We start from the raw sequence: 17,241 nt of genomic DNA on the forward strand, positions 1-17,241 counted from the left end.
CAAGTGCCTGATTGACACAGGATCCACGGAAAGTTTCATAGTCTCACAGACTGTGCAAAAATATAACTTAAGAATGTACCCCCCTAATTACCAAATCTTCCTAGCATCCCATTCCAATTTGGCATATGTGCAGAAACATTGTATTTGAAGGACAGTATTGGGTCTATTTGACCAACGACCTGAAAGCTGCCTATCACCAGCTGCCAATCCATTCTGAGGACCGCCCGTACACAGCACTCGAGGCTAATGGCTGACTCTATCAGTTCCGGAGGGTCCCTTTTGGTATTACCAATGGGGTGTCTGTTTTCCAGCGGCTGATGGACAGGATGGTCGACAATCACAAGTTGAAGCCTACCTTCCCCTACCTCGTCAATGTCACCATCTGTGGCCATACCATGGAAAACCATGATGCCAATCTCCAGAGCTTCCTCCACGTGGTGAGAGCCCGGAATCTCACTTACAATTCTGACAAATGTGTATTCAGGACTACACGACTGGCTATCGTTGGCTACGTGGTGGAGAGTGGCGTCATTGGCCCTGACCCTGATAGGATGCGCCACTGTTAGAGCTTCCCCTCCCTGGAACCACAAAGGCTTTGAGGAGATGCCTGGGGTTTTTCTCATATTATGCCCAGTTGTCTCTCAATACGCCGACAAGGTTCATCCCCTCTTAAAAGCCACCACTTTTTCCCTTCGGTCAAAGCCCAAACAGTATTTCATTACCTCCAAAGTTACATTGCGAAAGCTGCCATGCAAGCGATAGATAAGAATGTACCTTTCCAAGTGGAAAGTGACGCTTCAGATGTAGTCCTGGCTACTACATTCAATCAGGAGGGCAGGCCGGTTGCCTTCTTCTCACAGATGCTTCAAGGCCACGAGCTCTGGAATCCATTTGTGGAAAAAGAGGCTCAGGCTATTGTAGAAACCATTATGCACTAGAGGCACCACTTGGCTGGTTGAAGATTTACGGACCAGCGCTCTGTCGTGTTCACGTTCAGCAACGCTAAGAGGGGAAAAATCAATAATGACAAAATTGCTAGGTGGAGGATCGAACACTCCATCTACAGTTTTGACATTGCCTTTGATAACCCTCCAGATGCCTTGTCCAGGGGATGCTGTGCCTCCACACACAATGGTCAACTGCAGACCACACACAATGAGTTCTGTATCCAGGGGTCACCTGCATGGCTCATTTTGTCAAGTCCTGCAATTTGCCCTACTCATTAGAAGACATCAGGGAAATGACAAGGTCATGCCAGGTCTGCACTGAGAGCGAGTGCACTTTTTTTGCCCCACGAAAGCATACCTGATTGAATCATTCAGGCCCTTTGAGCGGCTCAGCGTCGATTTTAAGAGACCTCTCCCCTCCATGAATAGGAACATCTACTTTTTCTCAGTAATCGATGAGTATTCCCGCTTCCCGTTCGCCATCCTGTGCCCAGACACGTCCGTCTCATCCATTATAAAGGCCATGGACTCTATTTTCACCCTGTTCGGGTAACCCGGCTATATTCATAGTGACCAGGGCTCAGCCTTCATGAGTGACGAGCTACGTCAGTACCTGCTGGTGAGGGGCATCGCATCCAGCAGGACTACCAGTTACAACCCCTGGGGGAACAGGCAGGTTGATAACGAGAATGCCATGATCTGGAAGGTTGTCAAATTTGTCCAGAAGCAAAAATGCCTTCCAGACTCACACTGGCAGGATGTCCTCCCCATCATGCTCCACTCAATTCGGTCGCTACTCTGCACTGCGACCAATGCTACTCCTCATGAGCTCATGTTTACATTCAACAGAAGGTCGGCATCTGGGACTATACCCCCAGCTTGGCTCACTAGTCCTGATCCGCTCCTTCTCAAGAAGCACGTGAGGAGAAGCAAGACCAGCCCCCTGGTGGAAAGGGTGAAATTGCTCCATGCCAACCCACGTATGCCTACATGGAGGACCCGGATGGCAGGGAGGAGACTGTCTCCATCAGGGACCTGGCACCTGCAGGAACCGAGGATCTGTTGCCTCCAGTGCCCCATGAGCTACCAAGCTCTTTTTCTCCATCTCCGTCCGGGGCCTCAGGGGACCTGGTTCAGGAGGAGAGGGAACCCCTCTCTATCGTCGAGACAGAGCCCAGTCCACTACCCTTCCATCACAGGTGGACCAGGAGACTCGAGGAGCCCAAGGTCCCCCGGTGCTAAGGTGCTCCACCAAGATCTCCAGACCCCTGGACCACCTGAATCTGTAAAGAGTATGGTAAATATTTAACTTCGGTGTTTATTACCGGCTTTCGATCCTTGTACTCTTCATCCGCAGACCCTTAATTCTGAAGGAAGGGGTGAATGTAGTGAACTGGGATTCACTAGAAGTGTGCTGTACTAATGATTGATCCCGTCTCCTGGATCCATCCCCGGAGGCCCGTATATAACCTTGGTTTCCCGCCTAAACCCAGAACCCCTCTGAAACCTGTTCATGAACCCTACCTGGGTTGTAAGCTAATAAAAGTGTTAGTTGGCCCTCCAGTCGAGTGTGAGCTTTTATCTACACTTCACATGGTAGACCTTAAATTTCATGGATGCAAGGTCACCTCGTTGTAATCATCTTTTCTGAAGAGCAACATTAAACATCTATTTCGAAGAAGTAAAGGTTACTTTGGCTCCCAGAGGTACAAACAAGTCTGCAGAGACAAAATTTCACTATATTGAGCACAGTAAGCAGAAGATTCATGGCAGGTCTATTTTTCTTATAATCGATTTGACTCCAAATGCTCAGGGAAGATACTTCTACAACTAAATCAGACCAGTATCCTACAATTAACTACCTTTAGCTGCTTCATCAATAACTTGCTTTTCATAAGAAGGAGAGATGTTTGGCAATGATTTCAAATGTTCATTTCCATTTAGAGCTCTTTACTAAAGGAAGCAGTCAATGCAGCAAGTTCAAGATGACATCTGAGCATGGGCTGAAAAGCAGCAAGTTACATTGTAGACATCAAATAATGTTCGTCACTAATAAGTTAGAGTCTGACCATCTCCCCTCGACACCAAATCGCATTATCATAGCTGACTCCCCACCGTCAAGATCCTGTGGGGAATTTCTGCAGAAATTCAACTGAACCTATCACATAAATGCTATTCCTTTAAGAGAAGATCAGAAGCCTCTGTTTGAGCAATTCAACGCAATCCCCCATCCTGCTCCTCACCCCCCACCAAAACAAAATCTTCTCACCGTCTACAAGAAACAAGACTGGAGGATGATGGAACATTCTCTACTTGCCAGGAAATGCCAATGGTCAAGAATCTTGACACCGCTTACAATAAAGCAGCCTTCTGATTGTCACAAGGTACCCCAGCATCACTCTGTGGCAAGAAGAGGTGGGGCTGATCAACAATGAACATTTTACACGTCTTCATCAGAAAAGATCTCATTTACTTTAAGATCTTACGAGAGTCCAAGCAAAGACAAACCGGGCAAAATACAAGAAAATAAGAGCAGACATGGGCCACCTGGCCCCACAAGCCAGTTGGGCCATTCAATCTGCTCCAGGCTTCAACTCCTGTTCTTTACAGATCTTATTTATCCAACATTTCAGAAAAATACTGAACTCCTTTTGAAATAACTTCAGAGATCCCTCTGGGGTAGAAAATTGCAGACTCTGGATGGGCTAAAAATTGATAAAGAAGTGGCAATGCAAATGCTAGGAGCACTTAAAAGTTCAAGAGCATGAGATCGCACACCAACAGGTTCAAAGATATAGCTTTCCCTCACAACTGTGATCTCATACTTCCCTTGTTATGTACTAATTGATTTTCAATGCTACACACGTTAATGTGCTCTTGTTCTTCCATGTTGTACATCTGTGCTAATGTTAGAGTTGAAATGCTGCACTCATGATGAAATTAACCCTCCTCAGTGCACCAGTGAAACAAAAAAACCTGATATAAATGGAATGCTTCCCAGGTATCTGATGCAAGGAATTTGCAAAGGTTGCTACCAGAATAATTGGAACGTCCACTGATTGAAGAGTTATCGCTGAGGAATGGAAAATTGCCAGTGTTGCATCCTTGTTTAAAATATATTTTGATCAAGGATATAACAAGGGAGCGGCATGGTTATAGCGCCAGCGACCCAGGTTCAAATGTGGTGCTGTTTGTAAGGAGTTTCTATGTTCTCCCCATGCCTGCATGGGTTTCCTCTGGCTGCTCCAGTTTCCCCCCACCTTCAAAAAAACATACGGGGGTTGTAGATTAATTGGGTGGCACAGGCTCTTGGGCCAAAAGAACCTGTTACCGTGCTACATATCGAAAAAAAATTTAGATAATACATTGGCTGGCAGTTCCCTGGGTCCATTGGTTTTAGGGAAAATTTCAAAAGCAATCACCAGAAATTAGCATCCACTCAGACAAGAATAAATTGCCTACAGTAAAAGACCATGAACCTGTTCAAGGCAAATTGTATCCAGTTAAACCTGAAGGAGCTTTTTGAAGTAATGGGAGCAATGATGAATGAGGGAAGGTTGTAAAGTGCATCAGGCACAGAATACAAAAGCAAGGCAGACACGATGAAGCATTAATGTATAAAACTTGCTTTACCAGAAATGGAGCACTGTGTCCAGCAATGGGCACTACAACTTAGGAAAGATGTTAAGGCTGTACAAGAGTACAAAAGAGATGTACTAAACTGACTCCAGAGGTGAGGGATTTAAGGGATGTGGATTCTTTGGGGAAACTGTCATTGTTTCTCATTGGAACTAAGGGACTTGCATGAGCATTTGTTTTAGGAACTTAAAATATTGAAAAGTATTGAAAACTTGGACCTTGTGAGGAAGTACCAAATTGAGGGAGTGCATATTATGATATTATGAGTCAGGAACTAGAGCAAGTGAATTGGGAGTATGTGGTGAATGTCTGCCCAGCTGCCTGTCTCCCCCCTCTGGCGAGCCTTGCTGTACTAAGATTGGCTGTGCATTATCTCTACTGTTAAGGACACTCCCCTTGGATATAACTGTGTATCCATCTATTGTCTTTCATTATTGTACCATGAGTTTCTGCTAATAAAAGCCATGATTATTGTTTGACCACATCGTCTTTGTCTACTTCATCAACTGGCACTTCAATTTTATTAGCAGAAACTCATGGTACAATAATGGTATCTAGCAAGCAATTGAAATATAATGAGATGTTTTATGAATATGTTAGCCTGCACACAAATGTTTGTTCAATGCAACAGAGCTACCCATTCTGGGCTACATTGTCCGCAAGGGCGAAATCTGCCCCGACCCGGAAAGAATGGCCCCCCTTAAGAAGTTACCACCCCCAAACTCAGCTAAAGCCCTTTAAAGGTGTATGGGATTCTTTTCCTACTACTGCAAATGGGTTCGGGACTACGCCACAAAGGCATGCCCTCTATTTGGCACTAAATCTTTTCCTCTCTTTCCAATGGACTTGAAGGCTTTCGAGAGAATTAAAGCTGATATTGCCAAAGCTGCACTCTCGTCCATTGATGAGGATGTCCCATTCCAAGTGGAAACCTGATATAAACCTGATATATACTCAGATTATGCCTTGGCAGGAACCCTTAATCAAAAGGGCAGATCTGTGGCATTCTTCTCCCGCACATTTCGCGGACCTGAACTTAAACATCCTGCCATTGAAAAAGAAGCCAAGGCCTTTATTGAAGCTGTTCGCTACTGGAGACACTTTCTAGCCGGCAGAAAATTTACTATTGTCACTGATCAGAAATCTGTAGCCTACATGTTCAGTACTAAACACAAAAGTCAAATCAAGAACGATAAGATGGCACACTGGCAAATAGAGCTCTCAACTTATAATTATGAGATCCAGTACAGACCGGGCAGGTTAAATGATCCCTCTGACGCATTATCACGATCTGCTGCTGGTGCTCAGCTGGAGGGGCTAAAAGAGATCCATAGCAGACTGTGCCACCCAGGAGTCACGAAATTTTTCCGCTACGTAAGGGCTAACAACCTTCCTTACTCTCTGGAAGAAGTCAGGAAACTGACTAAAAGTTGTCCTGTTTGCACAGAATACTTCAAAGCTCCAGAGGCCACTCTCATCAAGGCAACCTGACCTTTTGAGAGGATTAGCTTAGATTTTAAAGGGCCGTTATCTTCCAACAACAAAAATGTATATTTCCTGACTGTAATTGACAAATATTCCAGGTTTCCCCTTGCGATATCCTGCACTGACGTCTGGTCAGCGTCTGTCATTAAATCACTTGACAGAATTTTCAGCATTTTTGGTTTTCCCAATTACATTCGTACCAATAGAGGCTCAGCATTCATGAGCGCTGAACTGTAGCGAGCCCTGCTACGAAAAGGAATTGCCACCAGCCGTACCTCGAGCTACAACTCGCAGGGCGATGGACAGATTGAAAGAGCTAATGCTACAGTCTGGAAGACTGTTAATCTTGCTTTAAAAGCACATGGTTACCCTGTTACCCAGTGGCAGGAGGTGCCGCCTGAGGCACCAGATCCTATTCAGTCTTTATTGTGTACTGCAACAAATCAAACACCTCATGAACGTATGTTTGCCTTTCCTAGGAAATCAGGAACTGTGATGGACTGGCCAGCCTGTTTACCTGAGCCTGGAACCGTGCTGCTGAAGAGCCACACTCGGGCGCGTAAAACAGACCCCCGAGTCCAACCAGTTCAGCTACTGCATACTAACCCCAACTACACTCATGTTAGATTCCCAGATGGGAGTACTGACACTGTACCCCTGAGAGATCTGGCCTTGCCTGGTTTGCCCCTTCCTCGCACCCCTACTCAGAGTGAGGCTGAGAGGTTGGACTCACCCCCCCAGCCTGTGACCCCTAGTCAGCTTTCAGATGGCCATGCTGAGGCTCCACTGCCTCACGCTGGCGATTTTGGAGCAGGTCCAGGTCATTCCTTCCCACACTACTGACCCAGGACCTGTACCAGTTCCCAAAGTTGCAAAGGAGCCACCTGTTTTGAGACGAAGCACCAGAATTCGTAAACAACCTGATAGGCTGACATATTCATAAAACATCTAATTATATTTTGATTGCTTGCTAGATACTGGCGTATTTTGGCTGTTAGAGTATCTCAAGGTCAGACGGTATCCATGTATCGCTTGCTTCAGTCTTTCCTGGCAGCTGTCCTTTTGATTTTAACCCTTCTTCTGCCAGGGGGAGACTGTGGTGAATGTCAGCCAAGCTGCCTGTCTCCCCCCTCTGGCGAGCCTTGCTGTACTAACATTGGCTGTGGATTATCTCTACTGTTAAGGACACTCCCCTTGGATATAACTGTATATGCATCTATTGTCTTTCATTATTGTACCATGAGTTTCTGCTAATAAAAGCCATGATTATTGTTTGATCACATCGTCTTTGTCTACTTCATCAACTGGCACTTCAGAGTAGTTGTTAACAACAAGTCCACAACTGAAGTGTGGAAGCTGATTAAGGACCAACTAGTTGGATTCCAGGGCCTGCATATTCCAGTGAGCAGGATGGACAGAGTTGGCAATGTGAGAGAACCTTGCAGGTAAAAATAAAGGTCAGGAATTTAGTCAAAAATTAAAAAAAAAAGGTCTATGAAAGGTTCAGCAAGATTCAATCAGAAAGGGCTCTGGAGGAATATAAAGATTACAGGAAAGATCTTAAGCAGGGCTTTCAGAAAACCAAAAGGGCCCACCTTTTGTGAACACGATTAAAGAGAATCCCAAGGCATTTTATACTTACAGAAACAAGAAAATGACTAGGGAAAAGATAGGTACTGGCAAAACTCAGCAGGTCAATAGTGTACTTTATAGAGCAAAAATAAGGTGACATAACCGAATTTTCGGGTTTGAGCCCTACATTTGGGGATACAGTAATTATAGAGAAATAAATTCATCTGGTCTAGCTTGAATAAGAAATGGTGGTGTGACACACTTTGTGATAATCACATGAATTACACTACTGATAATTATAATGCTTGGTTGATAATGAACTTAAAGAATCTGTAACGCAACATAAAACACCAACACCCTCCTTCTAGCCCTCATCTGAAAAATAAGGGATCGTATGTTCAAATGCTACTTATCGACTTGAGTTCATCATTCAACACAATCATTCGTCAGTACCTGATAAGGAAGTTGAGTCTGCTGGCTTTTAACTTCCTGTCAGGGAGACCTTAAGCAGACTGGATCAGTTACAGCACTTCCAAGACCATCACACTGAGCATGGGGGGGGGGGGGGGGGGAGGGGGGAGCCTAAACACAGCTTGAACCACAACACAACCGTGGTGGTCCTTATCAGTAAGAATGATGAGTCAAAATTCAGAGATGAGGTGCAGTCACTAACAGACTGGTGCAGAGCCAACAACCTGTACCTGAACATTAATAAAACAAAAGAGATGGTTGTCGACCTCAGGAGGGCCCAGGGGGACCATGTTCTGCTGACCATTGATAGCTCGATCACTGAAGTCATCAAGTTTCTTGGAGTGCGCTTGGCAGAGAATCTCACCTGGTCCCTTAACACTGGCTTCATAGTCAAGAAAGCCCAGCAGTGCCTCTACTTCCTACGAAGGTTGAGGAAAGTCCATTTCCTACCCACCATCCTCACTACATTCTATAGAGGATGTATTGAGAGCATCCTGTGCAACTGCATCACTGCCTGAATTGGAAGCTGTACCACCTTGGACTGCAAGACCCTGCAGACGATAGTGAAGTCAACGGAAAAAATCATTGGGGACTCTCTTTCTACTATAAAGGACATCTACAACACTCGATGCAGGCGAAAGGCAATAAATATTGTAAAGGACTCCACACACCCTTCACATAGTTCTCCCTTCTGCCATCTGGTAGGAGATTCCATAGCATTCGTGTCCTTTGTCCAGATTGGACAACAGTATTTTTCCGCCAAACCATCAGGCTCATGTATTCCCAGAACATTTGTGGATAGTGTACCGTGGACTTTTACTATATGTGTCTTAATATTTCATTATTTCAATGTGCTTAACTTCTATTCTAACATATTTATGTAAATATGCTCCATGGTTCTGGAGAAACGCTATCTCGTCTTTACCGTGCGAATATGGTACGAATGATAAATAAAGGTGACTTGACTTGACTTGGTTAACTTGAAAAAAATTGAGAGAAAGGAACAGAATCCTTACAGAGGTCTGAGTGTGTGCAGAAATGAGTCGATGTAGTTGTGGGAGTGCAAAAATGCCTGTAGAAAGTTTGTCTACTGAGATTGAGACAGAGAAATCAAGAAAGGGGAAAGTGTCACCGGAGATGGACAAAGTGAATTTGAGGTTGGGGTGAAAGTTAGCCGCAAAATGAATAAAGTTGTTCGTCTGTGATATTGTCTCAGTTAGTTCATTTTTCCCCATCTTTTCCCTTTTGTTTCCTTATCATGCAGTATCCTTGTCCAAATTCTTGCTGTATTTATCGTACAATGCAGAAATTATTCAACAAAATAACTTATATGTCAGAGATTTAAAAAAGCTAAGACTACAGCACAACCTTACAGACCTTCTGAGCAGTGAAAGTAGTATACAGAAGACAAGGAACTAATAGTGCCAGAGAAAATTACAGGGCCTTGATTATGGCACAACCACAAGGAGTAGCAGGTTCAAGGATTTCCTCATCCTCAACACTGGAGGAACTAGCAGGACTTGGTTGCAATGGTTGTAAGCACTAAGTGAATGATGTATCTTGGCTTATTCTGGAATCAACTTGGCAAGTCGGTTAGTATAGCAGTTAGCGCAATGCCATTGCTGCATCAGCAACCCGGATTCAAACCTGGCGCTGTCTGTAAGGAGTGTGTATATTCTCCCAGTGTCCACGTAGTCTTCCTCTGGGTGCTCTGGTTTGTTTTCCGCACATTCCAAAGATGTACCGGGTTAGTAGGTTCATTGGTCTATGGGTGCATTTGGGCAGGCAGCTGGAAGGGGCAGTAAATGTGCTGTGTCTCTCAAATAAAATTCAATTCTCTCCATATAGAGAGAATTGTGATACCTTCATCCACGCAAAAGAGAAAAGGATACTTAGCTTCTGACAACATCCACATTCTAAACCTAGCCTTGCAGTTAGTTAATATCTTCCAGTACAGTTATAATTTAAACATCTGCCCAAAAGCTGCAAAATCTCCTAATATGATCTGTCCACAAATAGCACAGAAAATCCAATTCTGCTAATTCACCCATTCTCAAGCATAAAAAAATGGTACAATGTGCTGTCGATAGTACTATTAAAGCTGCACCTACTAACCAATAACCTGCTCAGTGTATCTTTTATCAAAACCACTGCCCTAGGCAACCAAAAGTCCAAGTTAATTTTAGCTGCACAAGTTCCTTTAATTTCCACGATTTTGTTCAACCTAATCATTGCTCTCCTTCCCAATGTGTGTCAGTACAACTCCTATTTGTGTCAACTGTCTCACAAGCACATGTTCACCGAAGACCTTTTACCACAAACCGATTTGAATTTTTAAAATATTCCAGATTACACCAGTATGAGTTTCTTTTAGTTACAAAGCAAGAAAACTCATACCACTTTCACTTTTGACAAATAAGACAGCTGCTTATCTTAGATCATTGAACTCTGCAAAATGAAACAGGTTGGAAAGCATATAATTACATATAATTAACAAGCCAGCATTACTTAGGGCATGAAGCTTGCATAGAAACTGTAGAAACAAAATGGTTCCATTTGGAAACTAAACAACCTAAAGATGCATCATATCACCATATTAATTTCATCGATAGGAAGAACCTGAATAAGGAAGCGAATAGGTTGAATATTATCCAAGAAATACAGATCATATTATCCTATATTTTGCAATTGAAGAGATTCTGAGAATGCAAGATATTGTCTGCTTTTAATCACCAAAATGACAAAGGAAGAATGGCAATGATGGTTAGAAAATTCTGAGAATGATTTAAATGCTTAAATACCATTAATATTTCCAGCAATTTGTATGAGTTCATACAGTGTTAATAATATTTATTTATTATGATTCTGAGTTGACTTGTGTGGATAAAATGCAAAACAGAGCTTTTAACTGTATCTGGGTGCACCCAACAATAAAACCATCAATTATCCCATTCCAAATGTAAACCGAAGATGTTTGAAAGAGGGTATGGAATTGAATAATAAGAAATCTGATCAACTTAAAGTCAGATGATTAATAAATAAAAACTTATTAATGGAGCCATGAAAGTTTTCATACAAACTGGCTTGTTGAGAAAACGACTCTTCAAATTCTTCACGATGATAAATTTACCTTTAAATGTAGTTTAACTTAGTCTCCTGCTTTCCTTACTGTACACATATGACTGTGTGGCTCAGTATGAAAACAATACCATCAACAAATTCGCTGGCGATACCATGGTAGTCAGTTGTAGAAAAAGGGGCGTGAGTCAGCATTCAAGATGGAGATTGAAAACTTGGATGAATGGTGCACAAACAACAACCTTGCACTCAATACACCACAACCAAGGAGCTGATGGATGACTTCAGGAAGAGAAAAAACACAGGTTCAGTGATCATTGGGGGATCAGAGGTGGAGAGGGTGAACAAAGTTAAGGTCTTGGGAGTCACGAACTTGGAGGATCTTTCCTGGACCCAACACACCAATGGCATCATGAAGAGAGCAAGTCAGCACCTCGACTTCCTCAGGAGTTTGTGGAGGTTTAGAAAGACATCGTAAACCCAAGTGTGTGGTGGAAAGTAGCTGCATCAGTCTTGTACGGGAACACCAATACCCCTGAGTGTAAAGCCCTTCAAAAGGTAGGATATCACAGGTAAAACCATCACCCCCCTCCGCCATCGAACACACATGCAGGGAAGGCTATCGTCGGAGAGCAGCATTAACCATCGAGGATCTACACCACCCAGCACATGCCCTGTTCTCGCTGCTACCATCGGGAGAGGTAGAGGTGCCGCAAGACTCGCACCACCAGGTTCAGAACAGCTGCTACCCCTCCACCATTAGGCTCCTCAACAACAAACTCAATCAGGGACTCATTTAAGCATTGTTACTTTTACACTTTATTGATTTTTTTTTCTCTCTCTCTCTGTATTGCACAGTTTGTTCACATTTCTTTATTTGTTTACGTGTTTATTGAGCCAGTTTTTTTTTGCACTGCCAATCAGTGGTAATTCTGCTTTGCCCGCAGGAATAAAGAATCTCAGGGTTGTATGTGATGTCATGTATGTCCTCGGACAATAAATCTGAAACCTGAACCAAACTGTCAGCCTGGTGCAAAACTCTGTGGACAGTGTCATGCTGGAAACAGTAGTTTCTGACATTTTTGGCATGGATAACAGTGCTTGGGAGATGAACTTACCAGCTCACCGTGGTTCTTCTGATGCGCTTGCAGCTTGTACTTGTCCGCAGTGGTGTAGCAGCATCCCTCAGATGGGCACCTCAGCTGGATGTTGCTATGCTTCTGCACAACGTGGCGTTTCAGGCAGTTCTTGGTGATGGAGGAGTAGCTGCACTGAGAGCAGTAGTAAAGGTGCTCCCTCGTGTGGGTCCGAATGTGCATGTCATAGTGGACTTGGTACCAGTACAATTTTCCTTTAAAGAAGGGGCAGGGTGGAAAGGTAGAGAGTAGTCAGATGGGGAGTAGGGTAGGTAGGGTAGGATTAGAGGGTGATAGGTTTGGGTGGAGAGGGGGAAGACAGTACCGTAACATAAATAAGTAGGACTAGAATGCTGGCCAATATTTATTTAGCTCTGGGGAAACCTGCACGGGAAGTTGCAGGGATAAGCACGCAGATATATTTTGCTAAAGGTTAAAATGAAAAGTTCTCACATTTTTTTTCCTCTTTTAATACATTGCTAGGTGTACAAGAATCTATTTAAAATCTAGGATAATCAAGTAGAAGGCTTACGTCATTAAAAGTGTGTTGGCTTGCCTTTCATTTATTGCATAAAATACAAATTGTTTATGAGTTTCCAAAACCTCCGGTGTTCCCAGGGATATTTACAATGAATCCATGTCATGAACCAGAAGTTAATTGAACAGAATCATGATACACTGTCTACATATACACATCAGAATTATTTGGAGCCCCTGTGCCTTATGTCCCACTACCCATGCTCTTGCAAAGTAGCGCATGATGTACTTGTCAAGCACATTGTCACAAGAAAAGTAACAATCAAAATGTACACAGCAAGGCCTTACCATGGCCAAGCCTTCAGTTCTCACTGCAACATTTTTGACAAGTAGTGGTCAAAAGCATAAGCAGTTTATTTTTTTCAAGTAGTGGTCAAAAGCATAAGCAGTTTATTTTTTTCTACTTCTCATGCAGGAAAAGGATGAATCAACTTTATCACGGAATAGTGAAATTACTTCTGTTTATTTTTTTTGACAGGGGCCTGGTTTCACTTATTTTAAACCTGGCATCTTTGAATCTGAGAAGGAAGGAATGTGTTTTTTTTTGCAATATCACCCACAGCAATTCAAACAGAACACCTCCTGAATGAGCAAGATAATGTTTTCGACTGCATCAAATAGCCGCAGAACTAGTGTGTGCATATTTGGCAATTTGCATGATAGCATGTCCCTTTCAGAATTGTGTCAGATACAAATGCACTTCCACTGCTGTTTCATATATTGTTAATGGCTACCTGGAGTGTATGAAAGCAACTGTTTTAATACATCAGCTATTATGAAGGCTCCTTTAAAAAAAAGTATTTCCATCCAATCTCTCATAGCATTGCACATTTGGGCATGGGATATTTTGATGCAGTTAGACACTGACTCAAAATTTGGTGACACAAGATAAGAAGTTGTGGATAGTTAAAGTATGTTAAACTTCCAATAGGTAGAACTTTTCCCTCACAAAGGAAATATCACTCCAAACACTTCTATGCAGTACTGAGTGCAATGGATGTTAGATGAGGAGTCAGTGATCTCCAGGTAGACTTTCAGGATCTTAAAGAAACCCATGAAATTCTTGTCAAGCAACATCATACAATTTTCACCACTTTTTCACATTATTGCTAATGGGCTTGTGTGTGCACGAATTAGAAGCTACATTTCCTCCATTACAAAAAAGACCCATTTGAAAAATTGGACTAAAGCGCTTTAATATTTCTGAGCTCATATCTCTTCTATTTCTTCCTCGGCGTGCTTTTGCCAAATTATCTTCAGCAGAAGTGGATCGAGGAAAGGAAGTAACTGGTGTCAAAGTGTCAGAATTATCACTAACTACAAAGAACAAAAATAAATTGCAAAAAATGTTGGGAATGGAAGCAAACATCGGAGTACAGGCAAACATATAGTACATTCAGAAAAAGATATCAGGTTTAATTTAAACATACAGCACAGTAACTGGCCCTTTCGGTCCAGGCGTCCATGCCGCGCAATTACAGTCCGTGCTGCTCAATTACATTGCTTTAATTTACACAATTATATAAGTTTTATTTCTGTCTCATTCTGAAGTAATCTTAATACATCCTATCAGTTATCTCCTTCCTAATTAATCAAGAAATGTATAGTCAACTTTTGTCTTTGTATAAATTAACTCAATTTATACACTACAAACATGGCAAGCTGGAAAATATCTAATTCTGCCAATTGTTGCAATTTAAAATGCTTCAATTGGTTAAAAAGGGCAGTTTGATGTCAGCCACTTGAACAGCTTTCAAAGAAAGGCATAATGACCCGAATGGTTACTGGCTTTGACATCCACCAAAGCAAAATACTTCGAGATGCTTGACCCTTGATGTACCTTCAGTAACTCCAAAAGACTGAAGTTGAACGAACTGATAGCTTTTATTAGCTTTAGAACAAAAGCACATCCATGTTGCTCGATTGTTCTGCACTGGGAAGGGAGCTGTGGAACATTCTGGAGCCTGTGGGAGGAGCCAAAGGCACAGTTGGCCAATGAGTGTACCCAAACAGACAAACATATACACACAGTGGTTTACCACATCCCTCAACAACTTCTACAGGTGCACCATCAAAAGCATACTTGCCAGATACATCACAGCCTAGTGTAGGAGCTGCTGCACTCAAGATCAGAAAAAGCTACAGAAGGTAATGCAACTCCGAACATTATGCAAACTCCAAGGACTCCATTTACATGTCCAACTGCCTAGGCAGCCAACATACTGAAGAACCTTTCACACCCTGGACAAACTCTCTTTTCCCTCCTCCCATAGTGTGAAAATGCTCTCCAACAAAAGACAGCTTTTCACATGGCTGTTGGAACATTAGAGATAACCTGTCAGTTTGGTTGCAGGAGAAACATTTTCATTGTACTAAGTATTTTGTGACAAATAAACTGAAATGTCCCTCAGTCTGATCAAAAACACAAGCTGGAATGCAGGTTCTAAGTGCATGACCATGAGTCCTACAGCTCTAGAACTAACTAAGTACCCACAAAGCCTGTTGGACAACCATTTCTCCATGTTTCCCCTCAGTTCTGGCAGGGATTGTAACCAAGTAGGAGAAAGGCCAGTCCACATTATGCAACCACATTGTTAGAGAGCAAGAGGAGCAGTTAAAAAATAGGAAATAAAAACACTGGAAAAACTTGGCAGGTCAGGCAGCATCTATGGAAAGAGAAGCTCAAGTATCATTTCTTTCCATAAAATGCTGCCTAACCAGCTGAAGTTTTCCACCATTTTCTGTTTATTATTTCAGATTAACAGCATCTGCAGTTGTTTTGATATTTCTTTAAAATTGATTAGTCTTATTTTTGTAATCCTAGAAGTGAGATTCATTTCCATTTAAAAACCATTCACAAGGGTAGTTAAACAGGCAAGTCTCCAGTCCCTGGCATTGTGGTGCAGTACACAGAAGTGCTGGATAAACTCACCAGGTTACACAGCAGCTGTGTGAAATAAAGGATAACCAATGTTTTGGCCCTGAGCCCTTCACAAGTGCCAAAATGTGGGTTGCACTTTACTTCTTATAGATGCTGTGTGACCTGTTGAATTTCTCCAGCACTTTTGTGTAATATTACTCCCATGAGAGTATTTTGACTTGAGAGTTGTCACTTCCAATAAACTCATCCACCATGAGAAACAGTTCCTGTGACACCATCAGACTCCTCAACAACAAACAAACTCCTCAAACATCCAACTCATTTATGGACTCTTACTTGTGCACTTTATTGATTTTTAAAATTCTCTGTATTGCACAGTCCATTTGTTTACATTTGTTATCGGTTTACGGTTCTTTATTTGTTTACATGTATATGCTGTGTATTTTTTTTGCACGATCAATAAGTGGTAATTCTACCTAGCCCCGAGAAAAAAGAATCTTTGAGTTGTATGTTATGTCATGCATGTACTCTGACAATAAATCTAAAATCTGACCTGTATAACAGCTCACAATTGCATGGCTAATTTTGGGCTAGTGTTAATTGTGTACCTGTTGGCATCATAGGTCGTGCAATGCTGGTTTCCACCAATGTTGAGAGAAACTGGAACTTTTGTGTGCATATCCTTGCTGTCCATCCACAGGGAAAATAGGAGCACCATGCAAGTTTATGGAAAGATACAGCAAAAGGGCTTTAAAACTAATGACTTGCACACAGCATCCATCAGCCTCATTTTATATAATGCTCACCAATGAAAAGCGAATTAATTGTGCTTTATTTGTAGATTGGAGCCTTTTCTTTCCTTGCATCGAGGCTGCATGCCGGTGCTTTGCAGCAGTTTAATCCCACTCAAGAAACGGGAATTGATAAGGTTGTAAGATCCCGTGGGAATGCACACATGCAGAGCAAGGTTTCCCTTTTCTTCGATCCCTTTTCTTCGATCTCGTGTGCTTGTTACCTTCTGCATTCCTGAACACTCAAAATCCCAAACCAGGCTTCCATAGTGCACCTGTGGAAGTTTGATTGAGTATTTGATGACATGCCAAATCTTCTCCTTAGAAACACGAGGCCATGTTGTGCTCCTTTCATGGTTGCCTCAATCTGCTTGAGGAGTGGTCTTCTAAAATAGGGATTCCCAGGAACATGAAGGTTCTAACTCACTCCACCTCTGTCCCATCAATGAAGACACAGGTGGATGGTCTCTTGGCCTCTCAATCCTAAATTAACTCCTTGGTCTTGGTGATGTGGAGAGAAAGATTGTTGTTCTTGCACCACCCAACCAGATTCTCCATCTCTCTTCTGTATCCTGACACATCATTCCCAGTTATTCAGCCAATAGCAGTCCCGAGGAAGAGGTTACTGGGCGCAGAAGGAACTGAGTGGGGCTGCGGTTCCAGAGTATAGGGCAGGTACTGACTCCCTCTCTTTCTGTTCTTCC

At 42.6% G+C, this 17,241-nt stretch overlaps 1 protein-coding gene across 3 annotated transcripts in view; it reads right to left on the bottom strand.

The window, feature by feature from the left end:
- zfat (zinc finger and AT hook domain containing) overlaps positions 1–17,241 on the bottom strand; it is a 194,320-nt gene that overhangs the window by 68,629 nt on the left and 108,450 nt on the right. For all 3 annotated transcript variants that reach the window (XM_069922233.1, XM_069922232.1, XM_069922234.1), the window contains one exon: positions 12,311–12,543. In XM_069922233.1, the coding sequence (XP_069778334.1) occupies positions 12,311–12,543 (233 nt within the window). The remainder of the gene's footprint in view (positions 1–12,310; positions 12,544–17,241) is intronic.

This window comes from Narcine bancroftii, chromosome 2, assembly GCF_036971445.1.
Source record: "Narcine bancroftii isolate sNarBan1 chromosome 2, sNarBan1.hap1, whole genome shotgun sequence".
Classification (NCBI taxonomy): domain Eukaryota; kingdom Metazoa; phylum Chordata; class Chondrichthyes; order Torpediniformes; family Narcinidae; genus Narcine; species Narcine bancroftii.